The sequence below is a fragment of the Echiichthys vipera genome, assembly GCF_963691815.1.
Source record: "Echiichthys vipera genome assembly, chromosome: 21".
In the NCBI taxonomy this organism is placed as follows: Eukaryota; Metazoa; Chordata; class Actinopteri; order Perciformes; family Trachinidae; genus Echiichthys; species Echiichthys vipera.
In genome coordinates, this window is record NC_139846.1 from 19,471,010 (window position 1) to 19,486,587 (window position 15,578).

Genomic DNA, 15,578 nt, shown 5'->3' on the forward strand with positions numbered 1-15,578 from the left:
TGTCGTTGGCAGTCAGACATCTTTAATGCAAACGTAGATATAGTGACAAAAGAGATGTGATTATTTGAATCCAGTTTCTCTCGTGATGCAGGTAGCAGCCTGTGAGCTGCTCCACAGCTTGGTGGTCTACATGGTCGGGAAGAGTGCTCAGATGGTTGAGGGGGAGAATCATTTGCCACCGATGTACAAGCTGCACAAGAGGCTGTTTCCTGTCCTTCTGCGTCTGGCCTGTGACGTGGATCAGGTATAAGTGCACTCCAACAAGATGGTCACCCCAAGCACAAATCCTATAAAAAAGTCATTGAATCTCACAAATATCCATTTGGAAAGATTATGATCCAGGCAGGGAGGGTTGAATTTTAATCATCTCTCTGTAGAAATCAGATTATTTTAGGTTTTACAGATATGTTATTGGAGTTTAAACGATGTCATTACCATCTTGTTTTGATCGTTGGTTTTATTCGATCAGCTTTAAGTAAAAAAAAAGTCCAAATTCTCTAATTCCTGCTTTTAAATGTTATATTTTTAGTTGTTTTTTTCATGTCAGCGTTGCACACAAGAGAGGGAACAAAGCCTGGTTGAATGAATATGAATATGCATTTCTTTACCAGGTGACCCGACAGCTCTTTGAGCCGCTGGTTATGCAGCTGATTCACTGGTTCACAAACAACAAGAAGTTTGAGAGCCAAGATACAGTCGCTGTTCTAGAGGCCATTATGGTGAGTGTTTATATTCTGAAGGGCTTTATAAGCTAAACAGTCAAAACACAATTGAAATTATGCATCAATAAATGTTATTATTTCTCAAGCGCATCCTTTCTTTTCTCTCTTCAGGACGGAGTGATCGACCCAATGGACAGCACCCTCAGAGACTTCTGTGGCCGCTGCGTCGAAGAGTTCGTCAAGTGGTCAATCAAACAGACCACCCCCAAGCAGCAAGAGAAGAGCCCGACAAACATGAAGTCCTTGTTTAAGCGTATCTACAGCTTGGCTCTCCACCCCAATGGATTCAAAAGACTTGGTGCAGCCTTAGCGTTCAATAGTATCTACAGACAGTTCAGGTACCGTATGGGACTTCTCTGTTTTGATACTTTATTTCATCTCTGTAGAGCCGCAGGATAAAATGGTTTCATGTTAGCAAAATGCTGGACAGTAGTACTGTGACACAGTGTAAGAGTGGGTCGTCCTCCATTCGAGAGATTGGCGGTTTGATCCCCACCTCCCCCGGTCCACATGTCGATGTGTCCTTGGGCAAGACACTGAACCCCGAATTGCTCCCCGTGCTGCGCATGGGTGTGTAAATGTGGTGTGAATGGTTACATTAGATTAGATGGTGTGTAGATGTCCACTGCCATCAGTGTGAACGTCTGTGTGAATGGGTGAATGTGACAAACACTGTGAAAGCGCCTTGAAAGGCGCTGTATAAGTCCATTTACCATTTACCATGTATTCAGTCAGTGCTGGTGTCTGTGTCCCTGCAGGGAGGAAAAGTCCTTGGTGGAGCAGTTTATCTTTGAAGTTCTCGTCATATTTGTCGAAAGTCTGGCTCTTGCACACTCAGACGAGAGATCTATGGGTAATTATTATTTCACTTTTCTTTATAGACAAGACTAGAGATGAATGATTTTTGAAAAAATATCTCATTTCAATTTTTTTTGACGGATTAGAGGGAATGATTTTTACATATTTTCTTTTCACTTTCATTTTAAAATCATATTAAATTGATAATTTATGTTGTGATTTTTTTTTTACAAGGATCTTTACCAAACAAGTGTGTTTTCTTAAGTCTGATGTGTAGGCCTGTACATCTCTGCAGCACAACAGTCTTTAATCTAAAATGATATTTTGACACACAATTGAAATTTTACCATTTGAATTGTTCAGCCCTAGACAGGACATTAAGATTTCCATATCATTATCAGTGTCTTCTCTTCTTAAAACCAACATCATTTATGCTTCAAAAGCAGTTTTTTCTTTGAAGGTGAAATTTCGCCGTTGCGTTTTTATGAATTATTACGTTTTTTTTGTTTTTTTTTCAATAAGCCATTTGAGTGTAGTTGTATTTTCAATGGTATTTATAACAGTGATGCATTATTAATGCCCTTATGTTGGGTTAATCAAGATTCAATTGCACATTAAAGGTTTGAAGCTGTTCTTTCCTTTCTTCCATCCTCAGGTTCATTGCAGCAGTGTTGCAGTGCAATCGATCATCTGAAAAGAATCATCACTCATAAGGCCCCCAGTCTCAACCAGCCCAATGCTAAGACACGCTTACCAAGGTTGGTACTCTGTGTACATGGGTATCAGCTTGGTTTTTGCAAGTTATCCCATTAAGCTTTTACATTTCCATACATTAGCTTAGTGAATCTGTGTAAAAGTGTAAAGTCCCCCTCCACTCAACAATGTGTTTTTCTCTTATGACGTGGATGATACTGACCTCCTGAAGATGTCTGTGCATTTCTCTGACGTATCCCGGCAAGCGTGGTACAACACTAATCCATAATCCGATAACTGTCTAATATGTAAATCACTATTCAATGGGGGACCAACTTTGACACAACACCCACAAAGAAACCTTAAACCTCCAGCTCAGAGCGGACTGTCAGTGCAGAGGGAAAGCTGTAGCAGATGTCATTAGGAGCACACATTAGAATTTATATGTAAATAAATGTTGAATTTCCCATCGTTCTCTTTTTTCATCTCTCTCTCCTTCCAGGGGCTTTCCACCTGATGCAAAGCTGTGTCTCTCTGATGTGGTTTTATGGCTTTTGGAACAATGTGGCCGACCTCAGACTGAGTGTCGCCACAAATGCATGGAACTCTTCTACGAGTTCATACCTCTGCTCCCAGGTGAGCGATCCTACCAAGTTCAGCGTTGATCAGGGTCGCACTCAGTCTCCACAAAACGTGGCAAAACTTTTATTTAAACTGAAACGACGATGCATTTACACTCTGTTGTGTACGCAAGCACGCTGGCTTTTGTAATATGACACATTTACGTATGCGTCCCTGCTGATTGGGTAACACCTCTGACAGACCCACCAGATGGGAGATAGCCCGTTGAACACCGTTCCGGGAAAAAATGTTAGTCAACCCAGAAACTGTTTTCAGAAACAGATTGAATGTGCCCCTGATGGAAAACAACAGATACAGTTTATAAAAATAAAAGAATGTTAACCTTTATATTTAAATGTACTTACATGTGAACAAATCCTCTGATGTGTGTGACTGAACTTAGGAAAGAAGTCTCCACCTCAGTGGGTAGACGGCGTGCTGAAGGATCACGGCGTAGGTTTCCTGATCTCACGATTTGAGGGTGGAGGTCTCCTCTCTCAGCCCACTCTCAGGGACCTGACGGGTCCTTTCAGTGTCAGAGCCACCCTGCAGTGGATGGATCTGCTGCTGGCTGCCCTGGACTGCTACAACACTTTCATCCACTTACACATAATCAAGCCTCATCACATGCTCAGTAAGTCTATTGTATGTGTTATTGTTATTTTTGTATTATTTTGTAGGGATCACAATAAATACAGTTCTTTTTGGGTTGTTTTTTTTATCCTTCCTTTATTGTCAAGGCTCCGAAGAGAAATCAAGCTTTCTGCAAGGTATCGGATTTTTTTTGACTGAGCTGGCGACTCATGAACTGGCAGCAGCAGAGAGCTGTTTCCCTCTCAGCAAGAAGACCTCTCATTTCAGCCCCAGAGAAGTGGACCAGTACAACTTTAGCAAGTGCACCATCATTGTCCGCCTGCTGGAGTTTGCCACCATGATTCTTGTCAAAGGAGACGAGGAGTTTTGGAAGGTATCACTGAATTTAAGACACTCGGACATTAAGAAATCCACGATTCTTATTATTATTTTTCGCTCACTATTTCCTTCTTTTATTCGCAGCTTCTGGAACAAGATATTTTTGTCCCCGATTTTTTTAAGCTGACTGCGTTGGTGGTGTGTGAGCCATCCTCTGTAGGTTTCAACATAGCAGATGTGGAGGTCATGAAGAACCTACCACAAGTGTGTGTTCCTTTACTAAAGGCCCTGCTGGCCTCACCTTACCGCGCTCGTCTTGAAAGCAGTTTGCGGACAAAAATCTCCCATAAAAGGTTTGTTAATCGTTTTTGAATACTCTTATTTTACCTCAGTCTTGCTGTTGTGGAGCTGGAAGGTAAGTCAGACCCAGACTTTGGGATGTATGGATAATACCATAATTATGATGATAGCACAACTATCAACTCAAGTAACCCTTTTTTTATTTTGTTTTTTATTTCTTCAACAAACTCTCTAGTGTTGAAGAGTTGTGTGCTGTAGACCTCTACCATACCAGCACCTTGCGCAGCCATGACCAGATAGAAATGGTTCTGTCTTCCTGTAAACAGATCCACAAAGCCGACTTCCTCAGCTCCATTCTGCACAGCCAGGTATTTGGCCCGGGACACATTCAAATGTCCTCATGAGACCACAACAAGCTTTATATTTGCAGCATCAGTTGTCCAGATGTGCCATGCCATTATTATTTTTTTTATACTCATTCAACACTCCTATAGAAACACATTTGACTTTACCCACTGATGACTTTGGTATATTGGATTAAATGGATTTTTCCTTACAGCGCTGATTGCTTATTCTCCAATAGAGCAGCAGCCACACATCTTAGTGTTGTGTTTTTGTGTTTTTCGTGCTTAAGGATGTCACTTATGCCAAATCCATTGGATCCCGACTGTTAATGACAGTGTATAAAGGAATAGCACCCGGTGAGGACAGAAAGGCACTTCCATCTCTGGACGTAAATACCAAGAGTCTAGCAGACGGCCTGCTTCAGCTCGCCTTCTCTCTAAGTCAGCAGGTCAGTGCTTCCTCTCTTTGGATCAGATGACATTGAAACTACGGTGATATATTGGAGATGCAGTCAACTGACTACAGGAAACAGAGTTAGGATTAAATTAATGTTGAGCAAAAATGGAGAGTGGCGGTATTGACATAATGAAATTCGTACTTTCGGCACCATGTTAATGCATACTTAGTCAAAGCAAAACAATGAAATATGCTTTAATATATCTTTAAAAAAAATTACAGAATATGCCAGTATACTCTTTCTAACTTCCTTAATGTTTTGTGATACAGATGGGGTAAAATTTCCCAGGATTTCTTTATTTTTTTTATCAGGATCGTATTTGTTTTTACTTTCATTGTAATGTTCATTTCAGCCACAAGAGGCTAATGTGCACCACTACCCCATGTTCTAAATAGGACTAAAGCATTCATGGTTTCCTCCAGATGAGTAAAAGCTAAAGTTTTTACTTGCCAAAAACATTTTCTTCACCTGTTCTTAAGTCATAAATCACTTCCCTCTTGGACTATGAATAGATACGTTTTTTTTTCTTGTCTTTGAGTTAACTAAGTGTACAAATTATGCCGTGTCTCTGCAGAGTGAGCAGCTGGTGGACCTGTTGTTGAACACCATCATGCTGTCTGTGCCAATATCTGGAAGTCACAGCCATAACTTCCTGAGCTTCTCGCACGGCGAGTACTTCTACAGCCTCTTTCAGACGACCATCAACACTGAGCTGCTGAGAAGTCTGGACACCACCGTACCATGCCTCATGAAAGCGTCCTCTCAAAACCCCAGCATGGTAGCTCTTTCTCCTCTCATTTTTCACTGTTTTGAATTAGTTTGAGAAGAATGTTTTGTACCAGTGCTTTTTTTTTTTTTTGCTTGAATTTCTCCTCAGGTGAGTGTGTTGCTGAACGGTATGCTTGACCACAGCTTCAGAGAGCGCTCTGTGAGGAAGACTCAGGGACAACAGCTGGTTGAAAAGGTGCTAGGAGGATGGAATAGTCTGCAGTCGTGGTGGGAAGGACCCTCATCAACTCCAGAGAGCAAAACTGCAACTCTCCTGCTGCTCTCCAAGCTCTTACAGGTATTACAAAGCTGATATTAGAACTGCATGTTCCCGAGAAAGACAGGCTTCATCTCATTAACTAAGGGCTGTAACTGCCAGGTTTGTGAGTAAGTGAATACATCAACAGCATTGAGTAATAAGATTAATCATCCTTTATGTGGTCAGGCCTGGAAAAAACGAATGTGTAACAAAACAAACGTACCCATTTCTAATGTTAATGTATTACATGTTTTCCTCCGTCATCAGATTGACTCTTCTGTCTGCTCCGATATCAACCATGAAGCGTTCAGACCGGTGTTTTCCACTTTCACTATGCTGCTGGTTGACATGAATCTGCCACTGAATCTCAAGGTAATGGAAAAGTTATATGTTTTACACAGTCAGTGTAATGAATTCTCATATCACTGTTAGATTTTATGAGTTACTTAATAAAGTAAACAAAGCTATGTCTGTTTCTTTTGTTGGATTGTCTCCACTCTTCAGAGTCAGGCCCTGTTGGTGTTGCCCTTCTTCACAACCCTCCCAGAGGAGCCACTGGCTGAGCTGCAGAGAGCGCTCGGTGCCCTGGTAGCGTCCCACTTCCCCATGCAGTCAGATGAGTTTGCTAAGGGCTCGCTTCACCGCAACAACTACATGGACTGTATCCGAAAGGTATAGTCAGTGTTTAAGGAGATTAAGGAGGATAACACAGATTTAGGGGGAAAAGTTAATTTTATAGTCCCTGGTCTGAAGACGTCTACGTGTCAATATTGAGTTAGTCATAGCACCACCTACTTAATCAGGAAATATATATATGTCTTCTTAGCGAGTTGAACATATCCTTGATGATGCTCAATAGTGAATTTGTGTGTTATATTGAATAAGAGCCACTAGATACTTAAGCATTGCATGGAAACTTCAAATCACTGAATTTTATCGTTTCTCGTATCTCGTTTACCCATTAATATTTTACAGTAAAAGTGTTGTTATAAAAAGAATGGGTGGTTTAGTGAAAAGAAAAATAGATGAATCTACATAAAAGAGATGTATGTGTTATCAGGATAAATACTATAAGGCTCAGGAAAAAACTTCACTACGAGATCATTAAAAACACAAATTTGATAACAACCAGGAATTCACATTGACACTTCCACTAACCATCCCTGTAACACTTTGACCACAGTTTAGGCCGTTCTCTCTGTCTTTTAGTTGCTGGATGCCCTAGAGCTTTCTCAGAGCCCACTCCTGCTCAAACTGATGGCAGGGATTTTGTGTCGAGATAGAAAACACATCATGGAGGAGTCCTTCCAAACCTGTTTCCAGAGAATCGCTAAGCGGTTAGTAAAGCCTGCACGACTGTTCTTCATTCATGGGAGACAATAATGTTACACATGTCTTAAATTCAGGTGTCAGTGTTTAGCGCGGGGTCATTCTGTTACATTTCATAAGATCATACAGAAGTCTCTTATTTTGTGTCCACGTCTGACTAGGTCAAGCAGTGAGCGGCAGCTGCAGCTACTGTGTACAGTGTACCAGGTGATCCAGCAGGGGGATGTGCCCATGAGCTCCATGCTGCAGGCCACGATGGAGAGGGTTCTGTTGCCTCTCGCCTCGCACTGTAGCACCAAGGCCCTGAATGACTTCTTTGTGGCAAATGTCTATGACATCATTGTTTTGCTGCTCAGCCGCTTCATAAAGGTTTGCTCCTTTAACATTGTTACATTCAGGGGAATCTTCCAAGATGTGCAATAAACACGCGAATAGCTGTTGCAGCTTTGTAGCTGTTGTGATTTTATTGTTTACTTGTATGATAATGCTTCTTTTTTTAATGTTCCCAAGAATATTTGTTCATGATTGTGGTCTTTAAATCAAATGTTTAAACCAAGCTTTTTTTTGTCCTCCCAACTGTGCTGTGTTATTAGATGTTTGAAATTGCTTTAAGGCTAATTTATTTATCAATTTCAGTCAAATGAATCTGAATTTGAGGTCCAGTTGATGAAGAAGAACGGCTGCTACAAGCTGATGGAGCTCCTGTATTCTCGGCTTCCCAAAGAAGAGGTTTACTCAAAGGAATCCCGCATTAATCAAGCCTACTGTCGTTCAGACAAAACAGAGGGGAATGAGTTGTCCAAGGCTTTGATCAAGTAGGACTCCCAAACACCGACACCCCAGTTATGTGACATGTCCTTGTTTGCCACGAGTAAATGACGAATGTTGAATTTATTTCAATTAGGTCGTGCTTTGAAGCGTTCACTGAGAACATGGCTGGTGAAACTCAGCTCCTTGAACTCAGGAGACACTATCACTGCGCTGCGTACAACTGTGCCGTCGCCGTCATCAGCTGCAGCTTCAATGAGCCCAAATTCTACCATGGCTTCCTCTTCAGCGAGAAACCAGAGAAGGTACCAACTGGCTTCTTGAATTACTTCCAACTCACTTTGCAGTGAAGTCATCTTTAATTACACAACACCCTTCACACAGTGGAAAAGAAGAATGGTGCTCTCTTTCAGTGATTGAAGCTTCACCAACTATGGTTTTCTTTCCTTGTCCAGAATCAGTTCATTCTGGAGAATATCATTGATGTTGAAAGGACCTACAAGTTTCCAATTGAAATTGAGGTATGCTTTTTAACATTCCTATTTGTTAAACACTATAGTTTGAGTCGCAGTCATGTTTTATTCATTTATGTTGTCATCTCTGTAGGTGCCACTTGAGAGAAAAAAGAAATACGTCACGATTCGAAAAGAAGTGAGCGAGGAGAATGGAGGTATTTTCTTCTACCACCAATGTTTTTAAACTTCTGGCTATCTTTGTTACGGAGCAGCTTAATGGTTTTACTTTGCTGCATGCTCTGTCTCCAACTCAAATTGTGCAGATTTTCATTCTAAAACAGCGTTTCAAAATTAAAATGATCTCTGTCCACACATAAGTAGCTGGCACACACAGGCACTATGAGGCAGGAACGGGGGTAAAACACAGATACAGACTCATTGCAAAGCAAATATGGAGACATATTTGACATACTCCATTGCCGGAGGAAGCCATGGCAAAGGGAAAGGAGCACAAAAAGGATGAAATCACAAAAGATATGTCAGCCTCCATAATTAATAAAACTGAGTGACGTGGTTGTCTGCTTCATCGTTTCCAAAGGTCTCCATATTTCTGCCCGTACAGACGAAAATGCAACCCCTGAGTTTTCAAACTAAAACGCGGTCAGCAGCATTTCCAAACGTCTCTGTTTCAGGGACTCGGAAACGCTGGTGTAATGCGGACACGACATGTTTCTACACAAAGATGCAATAGTGTGGATGTAGCCTAAGGTTTAATTATTAGTCAAAAAAAATGCTGCTCTCTACTTCACGATATGGGATGTGATGGGTCTAACGATAGGTCTTTTGGTGGCCGTAGAGGTCAGTGTGTCTCCAGTAATATGAACATGTTTTTTCATGAGATTTATGCTTTGGTTTCCACAGAAGCGCCAGTGTATCTGTCCTCCCAGTCTTACATGGCCGACAGCAGCCTGAGTGAGGAGATGAGTCAGTTTGATTTTTCCACCGGAGTCCAAAGTTTTTCCTTCAGCTCCCAAAACCCAGAAGGACACAGACGCACAGTTGCAAAGAGAGTGAGTCTCTTCATTTCCCTGCAAACTGCACTGAGCTCGAAACATGCTTCAGTGTTAATCTGATAATGTAAGGACTGTTTCAGAGGCATGTCCACCCTGCCACGGGTGTTAAATCCTCAGTGGTAATCTAAATGTATGTATGTTCAGCCCTGTGACACGTGATTTGCAGTTTAAATTAGTTTGAAAAGGATGTTTCTTGATATGTTTTTTACATCCAGGAGACAGAGGAGACAAATCCCTCCCAGGATGCAATGGTGGATCTAGAAATGGACGAGATAAATCAGCATGAATGCATGACAACCATGACCGCTCTTATTGGACACATGCAAAGGAACAACATCACCCCCAAAGTGGAACAGGTCAGTGGCATTGGAGAGGAGTAAAGCAGGTTTTTGACTTTGGCTCTTTTTGTCCATTTTAAGTGACGCCGGAGACAAACGCACAACAAATATCTTGACAGTCCTTTCTTCACTTTTCATTTTTCAAACAGGGACACATGCCTAGTGAACTTCCTCAGTGGATGAAATTTCTACATGCAAAACTATCAAATCCTGCAACCCCTCTGAATATTCGACTCTTCATCTCAAAGCTTGTCATCAACACAGAGGAGGTGATTTCATTTGGTTTAATTTTTTTAAATAAATGGATCTACCCATATGTGTCGCCTCGTGTTCTGCTTTTGCTTGTGGATTTAATCTTTGCTGTTGATCCTTCCAGGTTTTCCGACCATATGCCAAGCACTGGCTGGGGCCGCTCCTGCAGGTCGTTGTTTCTGGAAACAACGGCGGAGAGGGGATCCATTATATGGTGGTGGACGTCGTCGTCACAGTGCTCTCTTGGACAAGCCTGGCCAGCCCAAAGGTTGCATATTAATATTTACATTTTAAAGGCAGAAAATATAAATCTCATCTCATATCAGCAATTTGGTTTGACACATTCTAACATATGTTTTATGGATTTTGCAAAGTCATTATATCAGGTCAGAAAAAAAGTGTTTAAACTGGTGTTTTTACATCTTGGAAATTAGGGCTGTCCACTCTTAGTCGATTGGTCGAGCAATCAGTTGTTTTGGTCTTAGTCGAATAAGATTTCTTTAGTCATTAGTATTTTTTTTTCTTCTGAATGACTAAAGTCATGATACTCTGTGGTAAACACAAGATTTAAAGTGGTGTTTTTGCAGGATTGTGGAGAAACTCAATTTTACGAATCTGTTGTTTTAATCAACAAATCGAATAGTCGATAAAATTGTGTTTGTGTTTGTTGACTAAGAATTTTTTTAACCAAACACAGCCTTAGTGGGAATATCCACACACTTTCTTTTAGCTGTTGCTGTGTTTAATCATCATATAAAATAACTGTTATCATTAGTGACAGAATTATTTTGTCACAGGGTAACCCCAGAGATGAAGTGCTCGCCAACCGGCTGTTAGAGTTCTTGATGAAGCACAGCTTCAACTCCAAGAGGCCAGTTTTCCGCCACAACCTGGAGATCATTCGCACTCTGGTCGAGTGCTGGAAAGACTGTCTGCATGTTCCGTACAGGTAGTACTTGCACACTCTCACTGCACAGTTGATATGCATTTGACTCAAGCCTGTAGCTCAGTGGGAACAGCCAGTTCAGCACAGAGACACTCTGTAGACCGCGCTGCATGTTCCCTGAAGGTTTAAAGCACTACAGTGAGGAGAAATAGTATTTTGGTAGTATACTAGCATGTTTCCTCTGTATTTTATAAATAAAGTGATGTCGTTGGGGTCCCTGACTTTATCTCTTTTTGTGCCCTTGTAGACTGATATACGAGCGGTTTTGTGGCATCGACCCAAACAGCAAAGACAACTCTGTTGGGCTTCAGCTGCTGGGAATCATCCTGGCCAACAACCTCCCTGCTTACGATGCCTCATGTGGAATTGAATATGACAGGTAAAATATACTATTGTTTCAAAGACATTGCTTTTATTACAATGAACAAGCTTTCGAGATGTTTTAGTGGCCTTAGGTTCAAGTTAAGATAATTTGATATTGACTGTTTGTGTGCTTTTTGGAAATTTATGCAAAGGTAAAATAGGGGAAAGTCACAAAATTCCCAATAAATATGAAAATGCACTTATACATACTTACTTTTAATATTTGTCACTGTATAAACTATTAAGTAAAGGTAGGTTTTGCCCACTCAGATGTACATATATGCAGTCAACTCAACCACACCTTAATAGCTGGCAGATTATTTAGCATTTGATCATTTTAGGTTGGGTTATTTTTGAAGCCACTGACAAACAGCCTTTTATCACCTTGTAACCTTTTTGTTTAAAGATAGAGGAAATTGTTAGTTGATATTTTGAGCATTGTTTTTCATTTTTGACCTTTTTTTATTTATTATTTGTAGAGGGCTTTCTAACTAACTGCAGTAGGAATGATTCAAATCTCTTTTACCTTCATCACCTGTTCGCACCATTGGATGGCTGATGATTGTAATAAAAAGCAAATATTTAAAAATATACATTAAAAGCAAGTCCAGCACAGACACAGCACTAGCTAAATGTTTTGTCTCCAACCCAAGTATATGAATAAAATACAGGAAAACAGGCAGAATATTTATTTTTTAATGCTTTATTGACTTTTTATCAATGCTGAACGGAAGTCTAGGCTTGTTAGATGCATTATGACTTCCACAGACTAAAGCCATGTGGGAGTTTCTTCCAGGACGACGGGTTCTTTTTGTCCTCCTCAAGTCTTTCCTCTGAGGGTTTCCTCTCTTCCAGCAGCTCACCATGTGGTAAATCATCCTGGGCATCCTGCTCACACTGTTCTCTGTGTACGCCAAGTTCAGCTCGTTTGTCGTTTTGGTCCTCCTGCTTTTCAAAAAGCTTCTGTTTCTCAGGGCATCGTGTATCCAGATTAGGAATCTCCACTCTCAACAGTTGAATCAGAGTGCCCTGCTCAAGCATCAGCTGGTTTAGGCCCTCCAGGTTCTCGAAATCATTTTGAGCTCCGTCCTCAAGAGCGTCATTCATAGCTTGTTCAGCCAAGATCTCTGCTGGGAACCTTGTCTGTTTGATTTGGCGAGCCTTTTTGAGCTCCCGCACCTCGTCCTGCAGGATGTGGTGTTCAACAGTAAGCTGCTCCATCTCCTTCTGCAAGGTCATGGTAGTTGCAGCAATTTTCTGGACGACATTAAACAGCTGCAGCTCTCTTTCAAGTGTATCCTCCTGCTCCCCGTCCTTGACATTTTTCTCTTTGAGCTGGGCGAGTTCAGTCCGGAGACCCTGACTGATCTGCTCCTCAGTCTGGAGCTTAGTGACCAGCTCACAGTTGGTTAAGGCCTGTTTTTCTTTTAGGTCCTCCAATTCTTTGAAAAACGACTTCTCTGTCACAGAGGCGTTTTTCTTCAGGGTGCAGATCTCCTTTTCCATCTGTTGAACCAGAGTACCCTGAACTTTCAGCTTCTCAAGTTCTTGCTGAAGATCTTTATTTTTGTCCTTTTCAACTTGGATCTGTGCTGAGGACTTCTCTTGGTTGTTCAGGTGAGCCACTTTGAGCTCCCTCACTTCATCCTGCAGGGTGGCGTTTGTCTCTTGAAGGAGCTGATTTTCCTCCACTTGTTTCTGGATAAACATGTGATCCAAACGGAGTCCCTCTAGTTGGGTGAGAAGCTGCTTCTCCTTCTCCTCCTGACACCTGCTGTGGTTTTCAGCACTTGTCAGCTGAGCCCTCAGCTCCTCTACCTGCTTTTCAAGAGCCTCTTTAACTTCCTCTTGCTTCCTGGTCTTGTCGGTCTGCTCTTGTCTGAGCTTGGCGAGTTCAGTCCGGAGACCCTGACTGATCTGCTCCTCAGTCTGGAGCTTAGTGACCAGCTTCTGGTTCTTTGACGCCTGTTTTTGTTTTAGGTCTTGCAACTCTGTCACAGAGGTGTTTTTCTTCAGGGTCCGGATCTGTTGAACCAGTGTGTCTTTCTCAGCCATCAGCTGATGTAGGGCCATCAGATCACCTGATGCCTTTTCAGCCTGGGAATGGATCTCCTCCTCCAGCTGTTTCCGAAGATTGTCGCTCTTTTCTCTAGCACAGATCAGGTTGATCTGATGTGAAGCTTGTAGCTGTTTAAGTTCTTGCTGGAGAGCTTCATACTGCTCTTTAACCTGGATCTCCGCAAAGAACTCCTCCTTGTTGAGTAGACACTCAACTTCAGGGTCCTGGAAATGTCTTTGAAGCACCCTTGTCTTCTTCTTCATATTGTTTTGAACCTCAGCGGCGACCCTCGTGGTGTTCATGGTCTCCGGTTCACTGACGCTCCTCAGGCTCTCGAGTTCATTGTGTGTGTTCTCTTTGTTACGGAACATTTCTTTAAGGCTATTCTGACAAGCCAGCTTAGTGTCCTCCAGTTGTTTGCTGAGCTGCAGCCTGATGCTATGCTGCCAACAGAGTTTGGCGTGCTCCATTTTAAGCTGGTTGATTCTCCAAATGTCTTGCGAAGACGCGGTCTGTGACTGATGAACAGCTCTGTCTCTGGTTTGTCTCAGTTGAAAATACGTTCTCTCTCTCTCTCTCTCTCTCAGTGGTGTGTCTCTATCAAAAGGTTTGAATAAAGTGTGCCTTGAACAGACTCAACAGAGTGTATCAGCCTTTTACTCAGAACACGAAAGTTCCAGAACATTATGACATAATGGTGACATTCCGAGCGGTCCATTCCGTCTGAGTCATCAGTTCCAGGGTTCCACCGTGACTGTTATTCTTTAAATTTATTTATTTATTAATTTATTTACAATTCTGAGGTACTGTTACTTAACTTGATTTAGTAATTGTATTTCCCCAGTCCTCTTGCTTATTCTCCCTGATCCCCCTTGACCATCTGGACCCACCCCTTAAAAACTATTTTAAGCCGACATGTTATTTAATAGTCATATAAGTCATATTCACATTACTATATTTATTATTACAGTTACTGGAAGTGTGTCTGTCTCTGTCTTTGTGTCTGTCTTTGTCTCTCTCTGTCCATCTGTCCGTCTTTTCTCTCTTTCTCTCTCCTTTTCTTCCTCCCCAACTGGTGCAGACAGATGTTATCATAAATAAGTCATAGAGTGGGGTCTTTACCTAGTTTGTAAAGTGTCCTGAGATAACTTTTGTTATGATTTGGCACTATAAATAAAATTAAATTGAATTGAATTGAAATTAATCCCTGCATTATGAATATAACAACAATCTGTTTATTTGTATTGTTTGTGTTAAGCTATGAAAACTATGAAACACATTTCCCAAGGTTTTCCTCCCAATGTTTGTGTGTACAGAAAGCAAAACATTCACAGTTAAAGTAAGTACTGATCACCTGACACCTAATTTGTTGTAATAGCCTGTTTTCATTATGAAAATCATTTGAAATATTGTAAAACCACCAACATTGTTTAAACACAGAGCTAAACTCAAACCTGAGACTCTATCCACAGGTGTTAGTGACATTTTTTTGTCTGTTGTAAATGATATTCGCACAATTTGAACAAAGTGATGTAAATCGTTTCTTTTCACTCAGAAATTAACATATTGAACAATTATCCTCAGAAAGATGTGATTGGCCCAGCCCAGTGTCAATTGAGAAAAAGAAAAGCACTGCTCTAACTGTCATATGGGCCAAAAAAAAAAGATTTAAGACGGTTGTATGGGTCCAAAAGGTAATAAACCCATCAGCCCAGTCTGCAAGAGGCCAGTCCAGCCCTGCCTGAAAACACGAACACACAAACCACTCTCCAGCTACAGTAGAAAGATAGTGTCGCTTAATGGCAACATACTGTGCAATGTGTCACCTGAGAGCTTCAGTGTTTGAAACCATGATTTAATTTGCCAATGGAGTTACGAGTTCAGGTGAAAGTTTTGAAACGTGTCCACATGTAGCTCACATACTGCCATCTTGCAAAGTACATGACAGGGAATCATTTATGTGTGTGTTTTTTTTTTCTCAGGTATATCCAGTCCCTCACCAACAACGTGTCCTTCACACGCTTTAAAGAGGTTTACGCAGCTGCTGCTGAAATCACCGGCCTCGTCCTGAAGAATATGACTGAAATGGACAATGTACGACACCTTTCCAAGTTTGTTAT

General features: G+C 41.4%; 1 protein-coding gene across 1 annotated transcript in view; it reads left to right on the plus strand.

Annotated features, from left to right (window-relative positions):
- prkdc (protein kinase, DNA-activated, catalytic subunit) overlaps positions 1-15,578 on the plus strand; it is a 43,575-nt gene that overhangs the window by 10,533 nt on the left and 17,464 nt on the right. The window contains exons 25-52 of the mRNA XM_083936604.1: positions 92-244; positions 612-719; positions 834-1,060; positions 1,481-1,575; positions 2,176-2,278; positions 2,716-2,849; positions 3,238-3,468; positions 3,575-3,801; positions 3,891-4,099; positions 4,282-4,414; positions 4,681-4,839; positions 5,423-5,626; positions 5,726-5,914; positions 6,143-6,247; positions 6,380-6,547; positions 7,085-7,212; positions 7,366-7,573; positions 7,841-8,019; positions 8,109-8,277; positions 8,428-8,493; positions 8,579-8,642; positions 9,349-9,497; positions 9,716-9,856; positions 9,988-10,107; positions 10,215-10,358; positions 10,888-11,039; positions 11,284-11,415; positions 15,441-15,552. Of these exons, the coding sequence (XP_083792730.1) occupies positions 92-244; positions 612-719; positions 834-1,060; positions 1,481-1,575; positions 2,176-2,278; positions 2,716-2,849; positions 3,238-3,468; positions 3,575-3,801; positions 3,891-4,099; positions 4,282-4,414; positions 4,681-4,839; positions 5,423-5,626; positions 5,726-5,914; positions 6,143-6,247; positions 6,380-6,547; positions 7,085-7,212; positions 7,366-7,573; positions 7,841-8,019; positions 8,109-8,277; positions 8,428-8,493; positions 8,579-8,642; positions 9,349-9,497; positions 9,716-9,856; positions 9,988-10,107; positions 10,215-10,358; positions 10,888-11,039; positions 11,284-11,415; positions 15,441-15,552 (4,209 nt within the window). The remainder of the gene's footprint in view (positions 1-91; positions 245-611; positions 720-833; positions 1,061-1,480; positions 1,576-2,175; positions 2,279-2,715; positions 2,850-3,237; positions 3,469-3,574; positions 3,802-3,890; positions 4,100-4,281; positions 4,415-4,680; positions 4,840-5,422; positions 5,627-5,725; positions 5,915-6,142; positions 6,248-6,379; positions 6,548-7,084; positions 7,213-7,365; positions 7,574-7,840; positions 8,020-8,108; positions 8,278-8,427; positions 8,494-8,578; positions 8,643-9,348; positions 9,498-9,715; positions 9,857-9,987; positions 10,108-10,214; positions 10,359-10,887; positions 11,040-11,283; positions 11,416-15,440; positions 15,553-15,578) is intronic.